This window comes from Typopeltis vanoorti, chromosome 22, assembly GCF_054136105.1.
Source record: "Typopeltis vanoorti isolate ZY-2024b chromosome 22, IOZ_Tvanoo_1.0, whole genome shotgun sequence".
Taxonomy (NCBI): Eukaryota; Metazoa; Arthropoda; class Arachnida; order Uropygi; family Thelyphonidae; genus Typopeltis; species Typopeltis vanoorti.
This window is the reverse complement of record NC_143570.1, coordinates 66,097,116-66,114,108: the sequence shown is the minus strand read 5'-3', so window position 1 is coordinate 66,114,108 and position 16,993 is coordinate 66,097,116. Positions and strand designations below refer to the sequence as shown.

General features: G+C 36.4%; 1 protein-coding gene across 1 annotated transcript in view; it reads right to left on the bottom strand.

The window, feature by feature from the left end:
* The window catches only part of LOC150094469 (propionyl-CoA carboxylase alpha chain, mitochondrial-like), a 559,741-nt gene extending 545,854 nt beyond the window's left edge, over positions 1 to 13,887 (bottom strand). The window contains exon 1 of the mRNA XM_090412316.1: positions 13,750 to 13,887. Coding sequence (XP_090268442.1) covers positions 13,750 to 13,851 — 102 coding nt within the window. The 5' untranslated portion in view covers positions 13,852 to 13,887. The remainder of the gene's footprint in view (positions 1 to 13,749) is intronic.
* Positions 13,888 to 16,993: the final 3,106 nt, after the last annotated feature.

Here is a 16,993-nt window from a genome sequence, read left to right as displayed (position 1 = left end):
TTGGAAAGAGTACAGAGGCAAATAACAAAAATGATCGGGACTATAGACTGAGGGAATGCGGACTGCAAAAGTTTGGTAGATAGGAGCAGGAGAGGTGACATGATTGAGATGTTAAAACTGATGAGGTAGTGACAGCAGAAGTCTATACATCACCCACACCAGTAGTCATACCTTCTCTTAAACTCATTCACACTAAATACACCATCACTCAGAGTGAACTGTTCAATTCACTTACTCAGTGCTCTGTGACAAGAAAATCTACCTTTCACTCCTTTCTTAACAACACACAAACTTTACTCCCATGGACACTTGTCCTCTCCCAACCTTCCACATAACAAAAAATTTCCTCAACCAATATTCTATAACACCTTTTCAGAAGTTTAATATGAGTTTATTATATCTTCCCCATCTTTCTCCTATTTACCAATGTCAGCAATCAAAATACTATCAATCTGTCCTCATAATTTATATTCCACAATCCTAACATCACCTTTCTCTCTTTCCAGAAGTTTTTTATTCCTTCTGAAACCAGGAGACCATATATATGTGTGTGTGTGTGTATTCGAGATACCAAGTAATTTTATATAAACTTGGATTTTAATCCTATTTCCCAAGCAAACAGACAAGTATGTCGAGTTTGCGCCTGCAAGTAGTGCAGGACCGAGACGACTCGTGGTAAAGGTGGAATAAGCTCCGATCACTTTCCTTAGTATTTTTCCCCTAATGCAAAGCACATCCCTTTGTGGAGATGTATGATACTATGCATTAAAGGAAGGGGTCACTACCCAGACCGGTTTCGACCTTTATTGAGGTCAGCGGGAGCCAGACCTGAAATACAAAGGTTGAAGTAATGCAGAGCTTAATGATTTTTACCTAAACAAGTTGCCACAAGGTGCTTTGACCTTATTAAATAAAATCTCAGGATGAGATATATATATATATATATATATATTGTGTGTATTCAAGATACCAAGTAATTTTATATAAACTTGGTTTTTAATCCTATTTCCCACTTGTCTGTTTGCTTACTTGGGAAATAGGATTAAAAACCAAGTTTATATAAAATTACTTGGTATCTTGAATATATAATATACCCAAGTTAAAAAAACTTTCTACATACATACACACACATATATATATATTAAAAAGCTTTAATGACTGATACCGAGATAAAAAGATGATATGGTATATTTTAAAAGATACTACTATCTCTCGGTATCAGTCATTAAAGCTTTTTAATAATATTTCCAACTGAGTAAAAATAATTATGAATATATATATATATATATATATATATATATATATATATAAATAAAGGTTTAATGACTATTACCGAGAGAAAAGATGACAAGATATATTTAAAAAAGATACTACTAGTTTACTAGTTTCGTTACATGAACATCCTCAGGTATCACAATCAAAGAAGTATATAAAAAAATTACAGAGACTTAAAATTGTACTAACAGAACAAGTATAAAAAACAGTAGCATGTTTGAAAAAAATGCAAGTATATATACTTGCATTTTTTTCATATATTTTTTCATAAAAAAATGCAAGTATATATACTTGCATTTTTTTCATATATTTTTTCATAAAAAAATGCAAGTATATATACTTGCATTTTTTTCAAACATGCTACTGTTTTTTATACTTGTTCTGTTAGTACAATTTTAAGTCTCTGTAATTTTTTTATATACTTCTTTGATTGTGATACCTGAGGATGTTCATGTAACGAAACTAGTAAACTAGTAGTATCTTTTTTAAATATATCTTGTCATCTTTTCTCTCGGTAATAGTCATTTAACCTTTTTTTATAATATTCCAACCGAATAAAAATGAATTTTGAAAAAATATATATATATATATATGCATAATTGTTCAAGTTTGGTCGTATCAAAGCCTGAAAAAGAGGCAAATTAATTCCATATCCTTGCATGTAACATTCAATTTCAATACTGCAACTCTCTTCTGATTTTGCAATATTTGTAACACAATTTTTGCTATGCGATCTTTGAACTTCCTCTTCCTATTCATCAAAACTCACAATCCCTAGCTTCCTCAGTTTCTCCAAGCATAATACCTCCAATATAATATGCTATTAGAAATCTCACCACACCAAAGTACATTACTTGACACTTAACTTATTCAACCAACAACTGAACATCTTTCAAGAAAGCAAACACATACTGAGTATGAATGATGGAATCCTACAATCCTAACTGACACCCTCTACAAGTGCAATGACGGAAACAAGCTGAAGGTCTCATGATGATAGTCTACCAGATTTCAGGTAAGTAGCTGAATTTGTTGAAATTTCATGTAGGTTGTAATGCTACAGAAAATTCTAGGAAAAATCTCTCTCACATTATATTATATCTGTTCTGGTAGAAAGACTTTACATCATCCATAACGGTATAATTTAGGGAAATTAACAATGCATACTATATATTAAGTAGAAAAAACTTTTAATTAATACTTCCAATATTTCAGAAAAGTCAAATTTCCATCTTCAGGGAAAAAAGAACAAATTGATACATGCATACGAGTAAGAAAGACTTAAGCAGAAACAAAGATTAGTCTAAAGGCCTAAAACTGTGCCCCCTAGCAGGTCGAAATGGATGTTCTTGGCTGCTGAGCTGAAGTTCTCAGGATCAGCGCTTCCCAGATTCAAGGCAGTTTTATACAGTCATAATTATTGAGTTAGGGTAGTTCTTTAAGGCTAAGACAAGTTGCATTCATTTGTATTTGAATTTGTTTCTATGGAGTAATGGGGCTTTTTTCCATAGCATCTTGTAGTGGATGTTCAAAGCATGGTGAGCAAGTCCTGAGTGGCTGTAGTGGTGGAACCAGATGAAGTCTGTGTTTGGCAATTCTGATGTTGGCTCTCTTGCCTGTTTTGACTTAACAGGACAGTGTACAACTACTTGGAACATGAAAAACCCTTGGAAGGTCTAGGGACTTTGGCTCATCTTTAGGGAAGAAAATAAGGGATGCCAATTTTTATACGTCTGGCTTGTTAAAGCCAGATTCAGGACAAAACACAGGTTAAGCTCTAATTTTTCACTCTGAGACAAAGAGTTGAGAAATCATAATATACCAAGACTCCATATTTAAGTTTTGTAGATCTATAAAAGACATATGCCAAAAGCAAAGCTGTTCAAAATGCTAATTATATGGTATAAATGGGACATTATATTGAGCAGTACATAGTCTTGATGTGGTAACTACAAGGACTAGAGTTACAGAAGTAGACAGTGTGTGTGGGGGGGAGGGATATGATGGCAATATGTGTATGTTTTTATTGTTTTGAAAAAAACTTAGACTACGAGTGTTGGAAGCTCCACAACATAAAAATTAGGTCACAACTCTGACCAATAGGTGATAACATGAACACTTCAAAGGCAGAAACACCAAGCAGACATGACATAGCATCCACTTCCTCAATTTCAGATGATGACCCATGCTGTCGAAACAGCTCGCACACTGTCAACCCTTCCCCCAGCCCCCTTTTCCCTTCCTCTAAAAAATAGTTTCTAATTTCAGCTCCCTTTTTCATCTTTTCCACCCTACAAAAAAGCGCTCCACCCACCCTTAAATATAATATATGTATATATTATATATAAAAAAACCCAGGTTTTTTCAAATTAATTCTCCCACGTTGCCAACCCCTCCTACTCCCCTTTGAACACCATAACAGCAGAAGTATACACACCGCAGAAAGAAGACAGGCAACAACATCCAAGAAAAGGTACGTGCGAATTTTCTTCTATTATGCTACATATATTTGTCTCTAAAAATACATCTGCAATGCCCTAAGAATTCTTGAGTAAAAAGCCAATGACATAAAAAAGGGGCACTCCTTAACAGAAGCAGGCAAAATAGCCTGCTTCTGTTAAGGAGTGCCCCTTTTTTAAGTTTACACTAAGACTGAGAAGGATGATAAATTACCATTTTTAGATGTCCTTATTAAAAAAACAGTTAAGGCATGTAGTTACATGGATACAGAAATCCAGCTCGCAGACAATACCTACATGGCAGCTCATTTCCCATCCTCAACAAAAGAAACAACAACAAAAAAAAAAAAAAAAAAAACTTACGACTCTTGTTCACTCAATACTTCTAAAATAACTATTCACAAAAGTCATTACACAAATTGTTACTATCTGATAAAGCAACTCGTGCATCTCCGGAAATTAATTGAAAGGTCACTATTTCTTTATTTTATGTGGGCGGAACATCAAGACAGATTGTGCATCTTTTAAAAACAGTTCATGTTTGAACAGCCTTTAAATCAGTCCACATCTTACATTCACCTAAATTATAATTATTATTATTCAGGCCTCCATGGAGTCAAAAGACTCATCATGGGAGGTCCTTCCTAAGAACATAAAGTCTGTCAAGACTCATTGAGGGGGGAGGTCCCCCCAAGAAACACAAATTCTATCATACCACTCCTTAAACTCATTGACCGTTCTCACTCTCACCACTCCATCAGGCAATGCATTCCACGGTTCAACCACCCTCCATGCAAAGAAACCACTCCTCACCCTCTTGCTCACAGTTTCCTTTCGTAACATCCTCAACAAAAGAAACAACAACAACAACAAAAAAAAAAAAAAAAAAAAACTTACGACTCTTGTTCACTCAATACTTCTAAAATAACTATTCACAAAAGTCATTACACAAATTGTTACTATCTGATAAAGCAACTCGTGCATCTCCGGAAATTAATTGAAAGGTCACTATTTCTTTATTTTATGTGGGCGGAACATCAAGACAGATTGTGCATCTTTTAAAAACAGTTCATGTTTGAACAGCCTTTAAATCAGTCCACATCTTACATTCACCTAAATTATAATTATTATTATTCAGGCCTCCATGGAGTCAAAAGACTCATCATGGGAGGTCCTTCCTAAGAACATAAAGTCTGTCAAGACTCATTGAGGGGGGAGGCCCCCCCAAGAAACACAAATTCTATCATACCACTCCTTAAACTCATTGACCGTTCTCACTCTCACCACTCCATCAGGCAATGCATTCCACGGTTCAACCACCCTCCATGCAAAGAAACCACTCCTCACCCTCTTGCTCACAGTTTCCTTTCGTAACTTCCAGGGATGGCCTCTTGTCATCACTCCTTCCTGCTCTTCAACCAAGCGAAAGAACTCCCCAGTGTCAATCCTGTAACCACCTCTCAACAGTTTAAAAGTCTCAATCATATCACCTCTTCTTCTTCTACCCACCAAATTCTGCAGTCCACATTCCCTCAGCCGATCCTCATAACCAAAATTGTACAGTCCTGAAACCATCTTTGTACTCTTTCCACAGTTAATTTATCCCCTTCAAATCCTGGAGACCAAATCTGAGAACAATAGTCTAAGTGTGGTCTGATGAGACTAATATATCGGAATGATAACCTTTTATCTCTGCAGGTCAGTGTCCTTTTCATAATTGCAGCAGTCCTCTGTGTTACCTTCACCACCTTTGCAAAATGTCCCCTAAATTTAAGGTTTCTAGCAATCATCAACCCCCAGATCTCTTGTCTCCCCTACTTCCTCCAGTATAACTCCTCCCATAGAGTATGCAGCATCCCATTGATGTTTCCCAAACCTCAAGACCTTACATTTTGCTGCATTAAACTGACAGCCCCATTCATTTGCCCATCTATCTAGCTTATTCAAATCCTCTTGCTGGGCTACCACATCTGCACTATTAATAATAATCCTCCCCAGCTTCGCATCATCCGCAAACAACTGAATATCCCCTTGCAATCCACTGACAATGTCATTGATATAAAGGTTAAACAATATAGGTCCTAGCTGAGCCCTGTGGGACCCCCACTTGTAACCCTCTGCCTCCTTGAAACTGCTCCACCACACACACAAATGACAGCATTCTATTTGTAAAATATCCTGGAATATACTAGATCCCATGTTCATGTGGCTAGATTTACACTGGTGAGAATGGGAGAAGTTTTGAAATCTTTAAGAGCACGTAGATGATGGAACATAAAAGTAAAGAAAAAAATTGTCTCACTGCAAACATCTTTTCTGAACATGACATAAAATGGCAATTTCCTTTATGCCTTTATTTCCAATTTCCTTCCATGCCATATTTGAAAGACGACCTTTTTGTCAGGATGTTTAATGAGTCCAAGATCTTATACTTCATGACATCTGGAAATCTCCTATTCATTGATGTAACATACAAAACCTCTTCCAGCTACACACTTGCACAACAATACACAGACTGGACAAAATGTATATAATTGCATGCATGAACAACAGTTATTAAAGTGTTTAGATCTTATTATATGTTCTGTACTGCTTTCTCTGACAATGCTGTCAGCTAACTGATGGCAAAACATGAAGTAGTTATCAGAAATACAATAAATATATTCTATTTACAAATTTGGAAACAGAAATTTGCATTACTAAGTACAAATACATAAACTAATACAGACAGAAATTTGTATTTCTTACACATTAAAAGTTTCTAGAACAGAAAACTACTCTACACTGGAATGAAAATAAATAATTTACTAGTTAAAATTAATTTTCTTCTTATTTACAAGTGGACATTTTGCTAGCATTATCAGAGGCAATTTAACACTCAGTGAAGAACACAAACCAAAATGACCTGGATAATAAGGACAGTCATGTGCACGGAGGGCAACAGTGGCACTCTTCATGGTGATTCCAGTTGTTAATGCTGATGGGTAGATATGGTGGTGTGTGTCAAAAGTTATGTAAAATCATACTGTCCATTCTATTTACCAGTTAAAAGAATGGACAATATAGCATTCCAGTTAACCAGACTCTGTAGAACTTCTGCTGCTTCCAGGTCTCTCCAATTTAAACCAGGATTTGTGAAATAGCCTTTCTTTCTTCCATCTTATAAAAGGTCTTTCTCTAAGACATATTGGGTTCCACACTAGAAGAGGATGCTATAGGCACAAGGAATACTTAGCATGGTCAATGCAAAGCGTTCATAAGCTTTCTAAGCTGTTCAGGCCAAATATTTGGGCATTCATAGAGCTTTATCAGTCAAATATGAATTAAGAATATTTAAAGAAAATAAGAAAAGTTTAATGAGGAAGTTTGACAATCTTGCAAGGAAGAAAAACTTCATGAAATGAAATCAAAATTCTAAGCAAAGGGGGCTTAATTTTGCTATTGCTCCAATAAAAATCCAGTGAGCACAGATAATTGCAAACATCAAATTCACCATAAAAAAAACTTCTGCCAGTTGAAACAGATGTCATTAGGCTAGATGCTGTTGTCTTACTTAAAACCAAAAACCATCCAAGAAGCCACATATCCAATGGAGAAAACATCGCTCTGAAAAATTTTAAAACCAAACCATAACATAGTAAAAGTGAAAGCGCACAAGGGCAATGCCATGGTGATTGTGAATAGGACTACAACGATAAATTGAAAGAACTGTTATCTGATAAATTAACTTATTTGCTAGAGTAAAGAACCCTACAGTATCAATTAAAAATATTACTTTAAGTCTGCTAGATAACATTATAAGTTGGCCAACTTAAACTGTGTCCAAACTAAAAAAAAAAAAATTTATTTGCATAGACCAGACTACACAGGCTAACTAAGGTACATAAACACTACCATTTCTCGTGTAACTTTATAATGAATGCATACAGAAGACGTTCACCTAGAGTAAATGACCGGAAATTACAGCATACCTGAAGCTGGTTAACTATGGTAACGAGCATGAGAGTGAGATAATAAAAATGTTCTTGATTAGCTCATTATGAAGCAGTTATAGTTGTATACTTTCATAACATCACGTTTATTGTTATGAAAGCCTTCAATCTCCTTCGAATATTTCAGCTTGCCGAATATTGAAATTGTTTTTGCAAGCTGCTCACTTCAGTCTATGAAGATTTATCATTCAGATCTTGGAGATTAAGCACTCACCCCTGGAGCACTGTGTGTGTGTGTTAGGGAGCTTCAATGTCTCATCCCTTTTTACAAATGTTCCAGTAGATGATGGTAATTATGGTTTGTTGCAGTTGGTGGAATGAGTGGTGAACTGTAGAGTAGGTGCCCTACCTCAATGAGTCTTTGCCACTTCACACCACTGACCAGAAACTGGAATTTTCAAAACTTTAGCCTCCAAGGACAGAGTGGATTTCATCCCAAGGAACAACACTACACCTGGAACAAGTGTAGTGATAGACACAATCAAAACAAAGTATCTATCTGCCTAAAAAAAAATCAAGGATTGCCTGAATCCTCTCTCCTTCGCAGGTGTCAACAGCACTCCCTGCCAGTGTAGAACCCAGTATTTTGGACAGACAATACAAACTACTTTGGTCATGAAAAAAATAACAAATATATCTCAGAGAACAAAAAGCATACCTCAACATGCCTTAGATAGAGAGACTACTTCATAAAGATAGAAGAAAGTCAGCCTAATTTACAAATCCTGGTTTAAATTAGAAGAACTGTTCCTGGAAGTGACACAAGGTCAATAGAACCTAGTTAACTCTAAAAGAACAGATGGTAGGATTTTACACAGCTTTTGGCACACCACCCTATCTATCCATCAGCATTAACAACAAGAATCACCACAAAGACCACTGTTGCACTCAGTGCACATTACTATAATTATCCAGGTCATTTTGGTTTGACACTTAACACTCAGTGAAGAGTGTTAAATTTCCTCTGATAATGCTAGCAAAATGTCAGTTTGTAAATAAAATAATTTACACCATTGTTGCACTCAGTGCACATGACTGTTATTATTATTATTACTGCTACTACTAGTACAGGCAACTCCAAGGAGTCCTTAGACTCATCGAGGAATGCCCTAAACATCATGTCAAGAACTATTCAGCATTTGCACAGTTTCTATCATACCTTGCTTTAAACTTATTCACAGTCATGGTAACAACAGACTCTGTCAAGCTCTTCCACTCATTCACCACTCTCCAAGCAAAAAAAAACAGTTCTGTTTCCATGGATGACACTTATTTCTCCCACCACCAGACCTGTTCTGAAAAATTTCCTCTGAATTAATCTTGTAAACCCCCCCCCCCGTAATTTGAATCTCTCAAACATATCACCCCCTTTCAGCCTATCAACCAGTTTCTGTAACCTACAAATCTTCAACCTGTTTCGTAAAGTTCATCCCACAGATCTGCTACCATCTTGCTCACTCACCTCTGGATCCTCTCCGCCTCCTCCCCATCACCAAGAAACCATGGCACCCAGATCTGCACGCAGTAGTCAAGATGGTGTATTATCAAGGCTAGATAATTATTATTACGTAACACTTCCAAGGAGTCCAAAGACTCATCGTGGGAGGACACTGCTCTACTTTGTTAAATACATCTCATCCTCTCCACTACTTAATTCTCTAACTACGACACTACTACCATCAACAGCATTTATCGCCCATCATCACCAACAGTATATTTGTCTGTAAATTGCATGTGTTTATCACCCATCATCACCAACAGTATATTTGTCTGTAAATTGTGTGTGTTCTGAAGGCCGATTTGCCGGCCTGGTTAGCCGATCTCCAGCCAACAGGCTGCAGGTTCGAATCCCACCATGGGCATGGATGTTTGTGATTGTCTATGAAAATATTAGTGGTGGTGGGGGTTAGATGGCATTTGTGTAGTGATAATGGTAGTTGCAATTCGTTGTAGATGGTGGAGACAAAGAGTTGTAGAGTAAGTCTCCTCCCTCGATGAGTCTTTGGACTCCCTGGAGGTGTCACATAATGATAATATCAAGGATCGATAAAGAGGAACAACAACCTGCTTGTCTCTACTCGTCAAAGTATTCTTCAGTAACCCAGTGATCTGATGAGCTTTAGCAACTTTTGCTATGTGACCCATAAACTTTAACTCACTATCCACTAACACTCCCAAGTCTCTGGCTTTGTCATTTCCTTGAGTACACTTCCACCAATGTGATAATTATTATTATCACATTGGTGGAAGTGTACTGATAATCTTTTCACCCCATAACTTTATGCTTTGCCACATTAAACTGATATCCATTCTCCTTTGCCCACTCTGCTGATTTATCCTGCGAAATTTTGACATCATATGTATTAACTATTGTTCTACCCAACTTTGCATTATCAGCAAATAACTGAACAGTTTTCCTCTCCTCTATCGTTAGTGAATAAATTAAACAGTAGCAATCCAAGAACAGAACCCTGTGGCACACCACTAGTCACAGGTTTTCTTTTGGACTCTTATCCAGGTAATTTCGGTTTATGTCTTCACTGAGTGTTAAATTACTTCTGATAATGCTCTTAAACTAGCAAAATGTCAGCTTGTAAATAATTAATTTTAGCTAATATATTATTTATTTGCATTCCAATGTCTATGGTGTAGTTTTCTGTTCCAGAAACTTCAACTTGAATATTGGCAATATCCAAGGAAAATTTCAAAGTGAAAATTATATTTTTACGAATACAAATACTGTTTGTTTCCTTTACAGCAAATATCAAGTATAAACACTTTTCTTTACTGAATTAGTTCTCATGAGGTATGTTGTAATTTTCAATGAAACATTTTATAAGTGAGACAAGACAGCCTAATTATTTTTATATTCTGCACAGGAAACATTAGGCAAAGCATCCACTTAAAGATTCGTGTTCTATTAAATGTTCTGTTAGAAGATGTAACAATAATCCCATAACTACAATAATGGTATATTTATAACTGTATCCCATTAATCTTAAATTAGATTAATGCAATCGAGCTGTAATTATATTGATTCACTTTCATTTAATAGACAATTTCCATGAGTTATATAAATATTTCGTTATATATTTCTCTATTCATAGATGATGATCATGGTGACCTGCAGGCACATCAATGATATAAAGCACAGGCCAGAAGGGTAACGAGTGTGGTAAGAAAAGCAAAAGCGGATTATGAAAGGAAATTAGCCATGCAAGCTAAAGAGAATCCCAAACAGTTCTTTCAATATGATGCAAGTAAAAGAAAAACTGGGCACGGCAGAATGATTTTAAGGAATGCCGATGGTAAGGGAGTCACTGAATCAGTTGATATAGAGGAATTACTGAGTGAGCACTTTGCAAGAGTATATCACTCAGGTGGTGACACTGGAGGAATGAAGGAACCATTAGTTAATATGGGAATTGCAGCGAATGAAGTGGAGGTGAATAGTCTATTACAGAACCTTAACGTGAATACATCTGTGGGATTGGATGGGATACCAGCATGGGTCTTACGTGAAGTGGCTAAAGAACTGTCAGTGCCCTTGACCATATTGTTTAATCTGAGTCTCGGGTCTGGTTTAGTCCCAAAGGGGTGGAAAGAGGGGAAAATAGTTCCACTACATAAAGGAAGACCCAAGACTACTGTTGCAAATTAAGGTCTTGGAGAAAGTAGTCAAGGGAAAAATACAAGAATAGATTGATGAAAATAAGATACTGTATGGGGGACAGCATGGTTTTTTGAAGGGCAGATCATGCCTCAGTAACTCGCTCAGGTTTTATAACACAGTGGCAGCTGAACTGGATAGGGGTAATGGGTTTACAGTGATACTGCTGGACCTGGCTAAGGCCTTTGACAGGATACCACATGGAATTCTAAACCGTAAACTGCAACACATGGGAGTGGATATAGGGTTGGCAAGATGGATAGGAGGGTGGGTGATGGAGAGATACCAGAGAGAGTAGTTTACTCAGGAGTAGAGTCCAAAAGTCGATCTGTGACTAGTGGTGTGCCACAGGGTTGTTCTTGGACCACTGCTGTTTAATTTGTTCATTAGCGATATAGGGAAGGAACTGAGAGGAACGGTTCATTTGTTTGCTGATTATGCAAAATTGGGTAGGGCAATAGTGAATGCAGAAGATGTCAAAATTTTGCAGGATGATTTGGATAGATTGGAGGTCTGGGCTAAGGAGAATGGATGTCACTTTAATGTGGCAAAATGTAAGGTTATGCATTTTAGGGTGAAAAAATTGTAGCAGTATATCACATTGGTGGAACTGTACTCCAGAAGCTTGATGAGGCCAGGGACTTGGGAGTGTTGGTGGATAGGGAGTTGAAGTTTATGGGACACATTGCAAAAGTGGCTAAATCAGCTCATCAAATCACTTGGATGCTGAAGAATATTTTGACGAGCAGAGATAAGCAAGTTACTGTTCCTCTGTATCGAACCTTGATAAGACCACATCTCGACTACTGTGCCCAGATCTGGTCACCTAGGTTTCTTCTTGATGGGGAGGAGGTGGAGAGGATCCAGAGGCGAGTGACCAAGATGACAACAGGTCTATGGAATGAACCCAATGAGAACAGGTTGAAGATTTGTGGGTTGCAGAAATTAGTTGATAGGCGGAAAAGGGGAGATATGATTGAGACATTCAAATTGCTAAAGGGTTTCTATGGGATTAATTCAGAGGATATTTTTGAGATCAGGACTGGTGGTGAGAGAACTAGGGAAGACCTATGGAAGCTGGGCAAGAGTGTGGTTAGCAGGGGTGTTAGAGCTGGGTTCTTTACTATTAGAGTGGTAAATGAGTGGAATAAGCTGCCAGAGTCTGTTGTGGATGCTATGACAGTAAATGAGTTCAAGAAAAAGTATGATAGATACTGTGAAAATGTTGAATAGTTGCGATGGACATGATATTTAGGGCCTCCCTCGATGAGTCTAAGGACTCCTTACAGTCGCCCGTAATAATAATAATAATAATCATTATTAAATTCTTGGTGCTTGAAGATGTCAAACTAGGTGTTAACTCTGGCAAATATTTCCCTATAGCAGGCACTAAGTGATACCAACTGATTGATTGCAATTTTTGATGGCAGTGTCGTTATGTGTAGGTGGTGAATAAGTAGTAGGGGAGCCACATATGAAGCGAAGTAGAGTGGAGTGTCCTCCAGCGATGAATCCTTGGAAGTATAAGGCAACAGCAATAATAATAATAAAGTTAAACCTTACACGCCACATTAATCGTCGATTAATGGTGATACGAAACCTTACTGTAGAAATGGCAGAAAGTTGCAGTTACACCTATCAGAGAGCAGCGTGCAGTTCTCCAGTAGAAATATTATTATTATTATTATTATTAGTGACACCTCCAATAAAAAATAGAAATAAAAATAAATAAATAAAACCATAATAATAATAAAATGTCAGATAATTTATGTTTGTGTATGCGCGCATGCGTGTATGTTCGAGCCGAGTAATCTAGTAGGAGTTAAGAAATTCGCGAGCAGTTACTGAGCTTTAAACATAACTCACGTGTATACAACGTGTCACGAATACAACGGTTGCTCTGCAGCAGGGCGAAGAGCACGTGTTCCATTGAGGTCACCAAGAACTGTACTAAACTGAAAAAAAAGTTTACGATGAAAGAATATTTAGATTGAGATGCTTTCGGTTTTACTGATTCAATCAATTAATCCAAAAAGTAGTTTGTGGGTGACAAAATATCAAGACAACTACCTCTGAACACTATACGCAAATCTAAATCAAAGAGAGTAAAATACTATTTCCAGCCGAAAACAATGTTAAGAGGTAAAACAATCATACTTACACCACCGAATTAACAAGTCGTACTGACTGAATTTTGCAAAAAAAAAAAAAATAATAATAATAATAAATCAATTCTCTGGATGTGACCATTTTAAAATCACAGTTATCAAACTACAGCAATTCATATAAATAAATGAGCACTTTAAAGTCATTAAAAAAAATTATATATATATAAATCAAGTTTAAGACATACCGCTCCGGAATAATCACGTCGAAAACAAAACGAACCATTATAAACGGCGCATTCAAATAATCGGACACTCGATCTACGCAAAACTACCACACGAGCCGCCATTGTAATTCCCTTTTTTTTTTTTTTCTTTTCTCTTTTAAACTCTGGGACGAGGTGAAACGGTTTAAATCAAATGCATTGCCTTTTTCTTCTTAGATGCAATACCGTAAAAAATGAAAAAATGTTTCTGATATTTTAGTTGATAAAATATATATAATATTCATTAATATATATATATATTAAAAGATTTTGTCTCTAAAATAAAGGACCTAAAACTAAAATCTTCTGATATCATGGTGAGCTTTGACGTGGTAGCACTCTTTACGAACGTTCCGACACAGGACGTTCTCCATATTTTAAAAAACAAGATTTCAAATAAAATGTTCTCTCTGTTATCTCACTGTGTAAACTCTGGCTATTTTGAATTCGAAGGAAAACTATACAAACAGGTCAAAGGATTAGCTATGGGAAGCCCTCTCTCTCCTGTGTTAGCTAACATTTTTTTCGAGGACTTTGAAGAAAAGGCGATCTCCTCTTTTACTTTAAAACCAAAAATTTGGCTTCGATATGTGGACGATATATTCCTCATATGGGAGCATGGTACTGAGAATCTTCACAAGTTTCACGACCACTTAAGCAACCGCCATCAAGATATAAAATTGACTATGGAGATTGAAGAAAATAGTTCCATCTGCTTCCTAGATGTTAAACTCACCAAGTCGCCTGAATCAATTAAAGTCTCTATTTTTAGAAAGCCAACACACACAGACAGATATTTGCATGCATCCTCCCATCACCATCCAGCGCAAAAGTTGGGTATTATATCAACTCTAGCGAATCGTGCAAGATCTGTACTGTCAGATGAAGAAGAACTGAAAAAGGAACTACAACATCTTAAATGGACCTTTAAAAACAATGGCTACTCTCTAAAAAGTATTAACAACCAATTATCCCGACGTCAACGTAACAACGTAGAGACACAGGACGACTCCAAAGGTCATATCGTCTTGCCATATATCAGCACACTATCCAAAAAGCTGAGCAGAATTCTAAAGAAGTTTAACATAAAAACGTGCTTCTCGACTCTGCCAAAAATAATATCATGCTTCAAGAACTATAAACAACCTCACAACCTTCTACAATTCCCAGGTGTATACCAGGTCACTTGTGAATGCGGAAAGCCTTACTATGGGCAGACAGAGAAATCTATCTTACTACGTCTCGAAGAGCATCAGAGAGACATTGCTTATAAGAGAACCAGAGCAACTGCTCTGTCGGGCCATGTCCTGCTTTCAATAAACACGAACAAAGAAGGCCACCAACATGAAATAAATTGGACATTGATTTCAAACCTACACGTCTGCCATGATGAAATAGAGCGCCGCATTGTCGAGTCAAGGGAAATCACCTTAGACCCTTTGCATTTGAATAATAATCTTAGCTATAATTTGGCTGACTCTTTCAATTCTATTATTAGATACTGGAGATCGCGTGATTCCACACACGCACAGGTGCACTACAATAGAACATTAACTCGGACTGTAGTTCAAGCTCATAATAACTGTAATTTACAGTCGAATATTATGACTTTGTAATTGTATAGCTTTGGAGTGTGTCAATGTTAATTTAAGTGTCTTTTATTATCTTTTCTATCTTCTTATCGCCTGAAGAAGTCATTTTTGACGAAACATGTTGCGTTTTTTTTTTTTTTTTCAAATAAATGTCATTGTGTTATAATTCTCGGGTTTAAGTCAGTTAATTTAGAAAAATGTATGTATATATATATATGTGTGTGTGTGTGTGTGTGTGTGTGTGTGTGTGTGTGTGTGAAAAGTTTTTTACCTTGGGGATAATATATATTAAGGATACTAAGTAATTTTATAAACTTGGTTTTTTACTCCATCTCCCAAGTAAGCAAGACAGTTAAGTTTGCGCCTGAACGTAGTTCAAGTCTAGAGGTAGTGCTACCCCAGGCAACTTGTGGTAAAGGTGGTTAAAGCTCTGATCACTATTCTTAGTATTTCCCATAATGTAAAACACATTTCACTAGGAGATGTATACTGTTATACATTATGGGTGGGGGGGTCACTACCCAGACCGGTTTCAACCATTTTTGAGGTCTCCTCAGTGAGTAGCTAGACCTGAAATACCAAGGTTTTTAGTAATACAAAGCCTTATCAACCTTACTATACAAGGTGCTTTTACTTTGAATAAAAAACTCTGGATGAGATAAAGATGTGAAAAGTGTTTTACCTTGAGGTTAATATATGTAAATTACTTGGTATCCTTAATATATATTATCCCCAAGGTAAAAAACTTTTCACATCTTTATCTCATCCAGAGTTTCTTATTCAAAGTAAAAGCACCTTGTATCAATTTGTATAGATAAGGTTGATAACGCTCTATATTACTAAAAACCTTGGTATTTCAGGATCTAGCTACTCAGGGAGACCTCAAAAAAGATTGCAACTAGTCTCGGTTGTGACCCCCCACACACACACACCCATAATGTATAACAGTATACATCTCCTAGTGAAATGTGTTTTACATTATGGGAAATACTAAGAAGTGATCCGAGCTTTACCCACCTTTACCACGAGTTGCCCTGGTGTTGCACTACATCTAAACTTGAACTACGTTCAGGCGCAAACTTAACTGTCTTGCTTACTTGGGAGAATGAGTAAAAAACCAAGTTTACATAATTACTTGGTATCCTTAATATATATTTATTTATTTATTTATTTATTATTTTTTTTAAAAGAAGTGAATGACTAAATCCGAGATTTAAGTAAAAACGTTTTAATATTAAAACACGACTAGTTTTGGTTTGTAACAGTCATCATCAGGTGACATCATGAAAGAAAGAAAAAAGAAAAAAACACTAAAACACTGAAGCTTGAATAAATCTAGGTAAATCATCTTCAAACCTGTTCATATAAATAATAACTTGAGCTACAACCTCCCAGATAGTCATTCAGCTGTAATCATGTACTGGCGTTCACGAGATGCTACTTGCATGCACGTTCCCAACAAAACAAAAGAAAGAACAGCTTTAAATACAACCACAACGTTATAATGTCAATTATGTATAGAGACTCTCTATGTTGTTCATAGTTTATTTAAGCTTCAGTTTTTAGTTTTTTTTTCTTTCTTTTATAATGTCACCTGATGAAGGCTGTTACAAGCCGAAACTAGTCATGTTTTA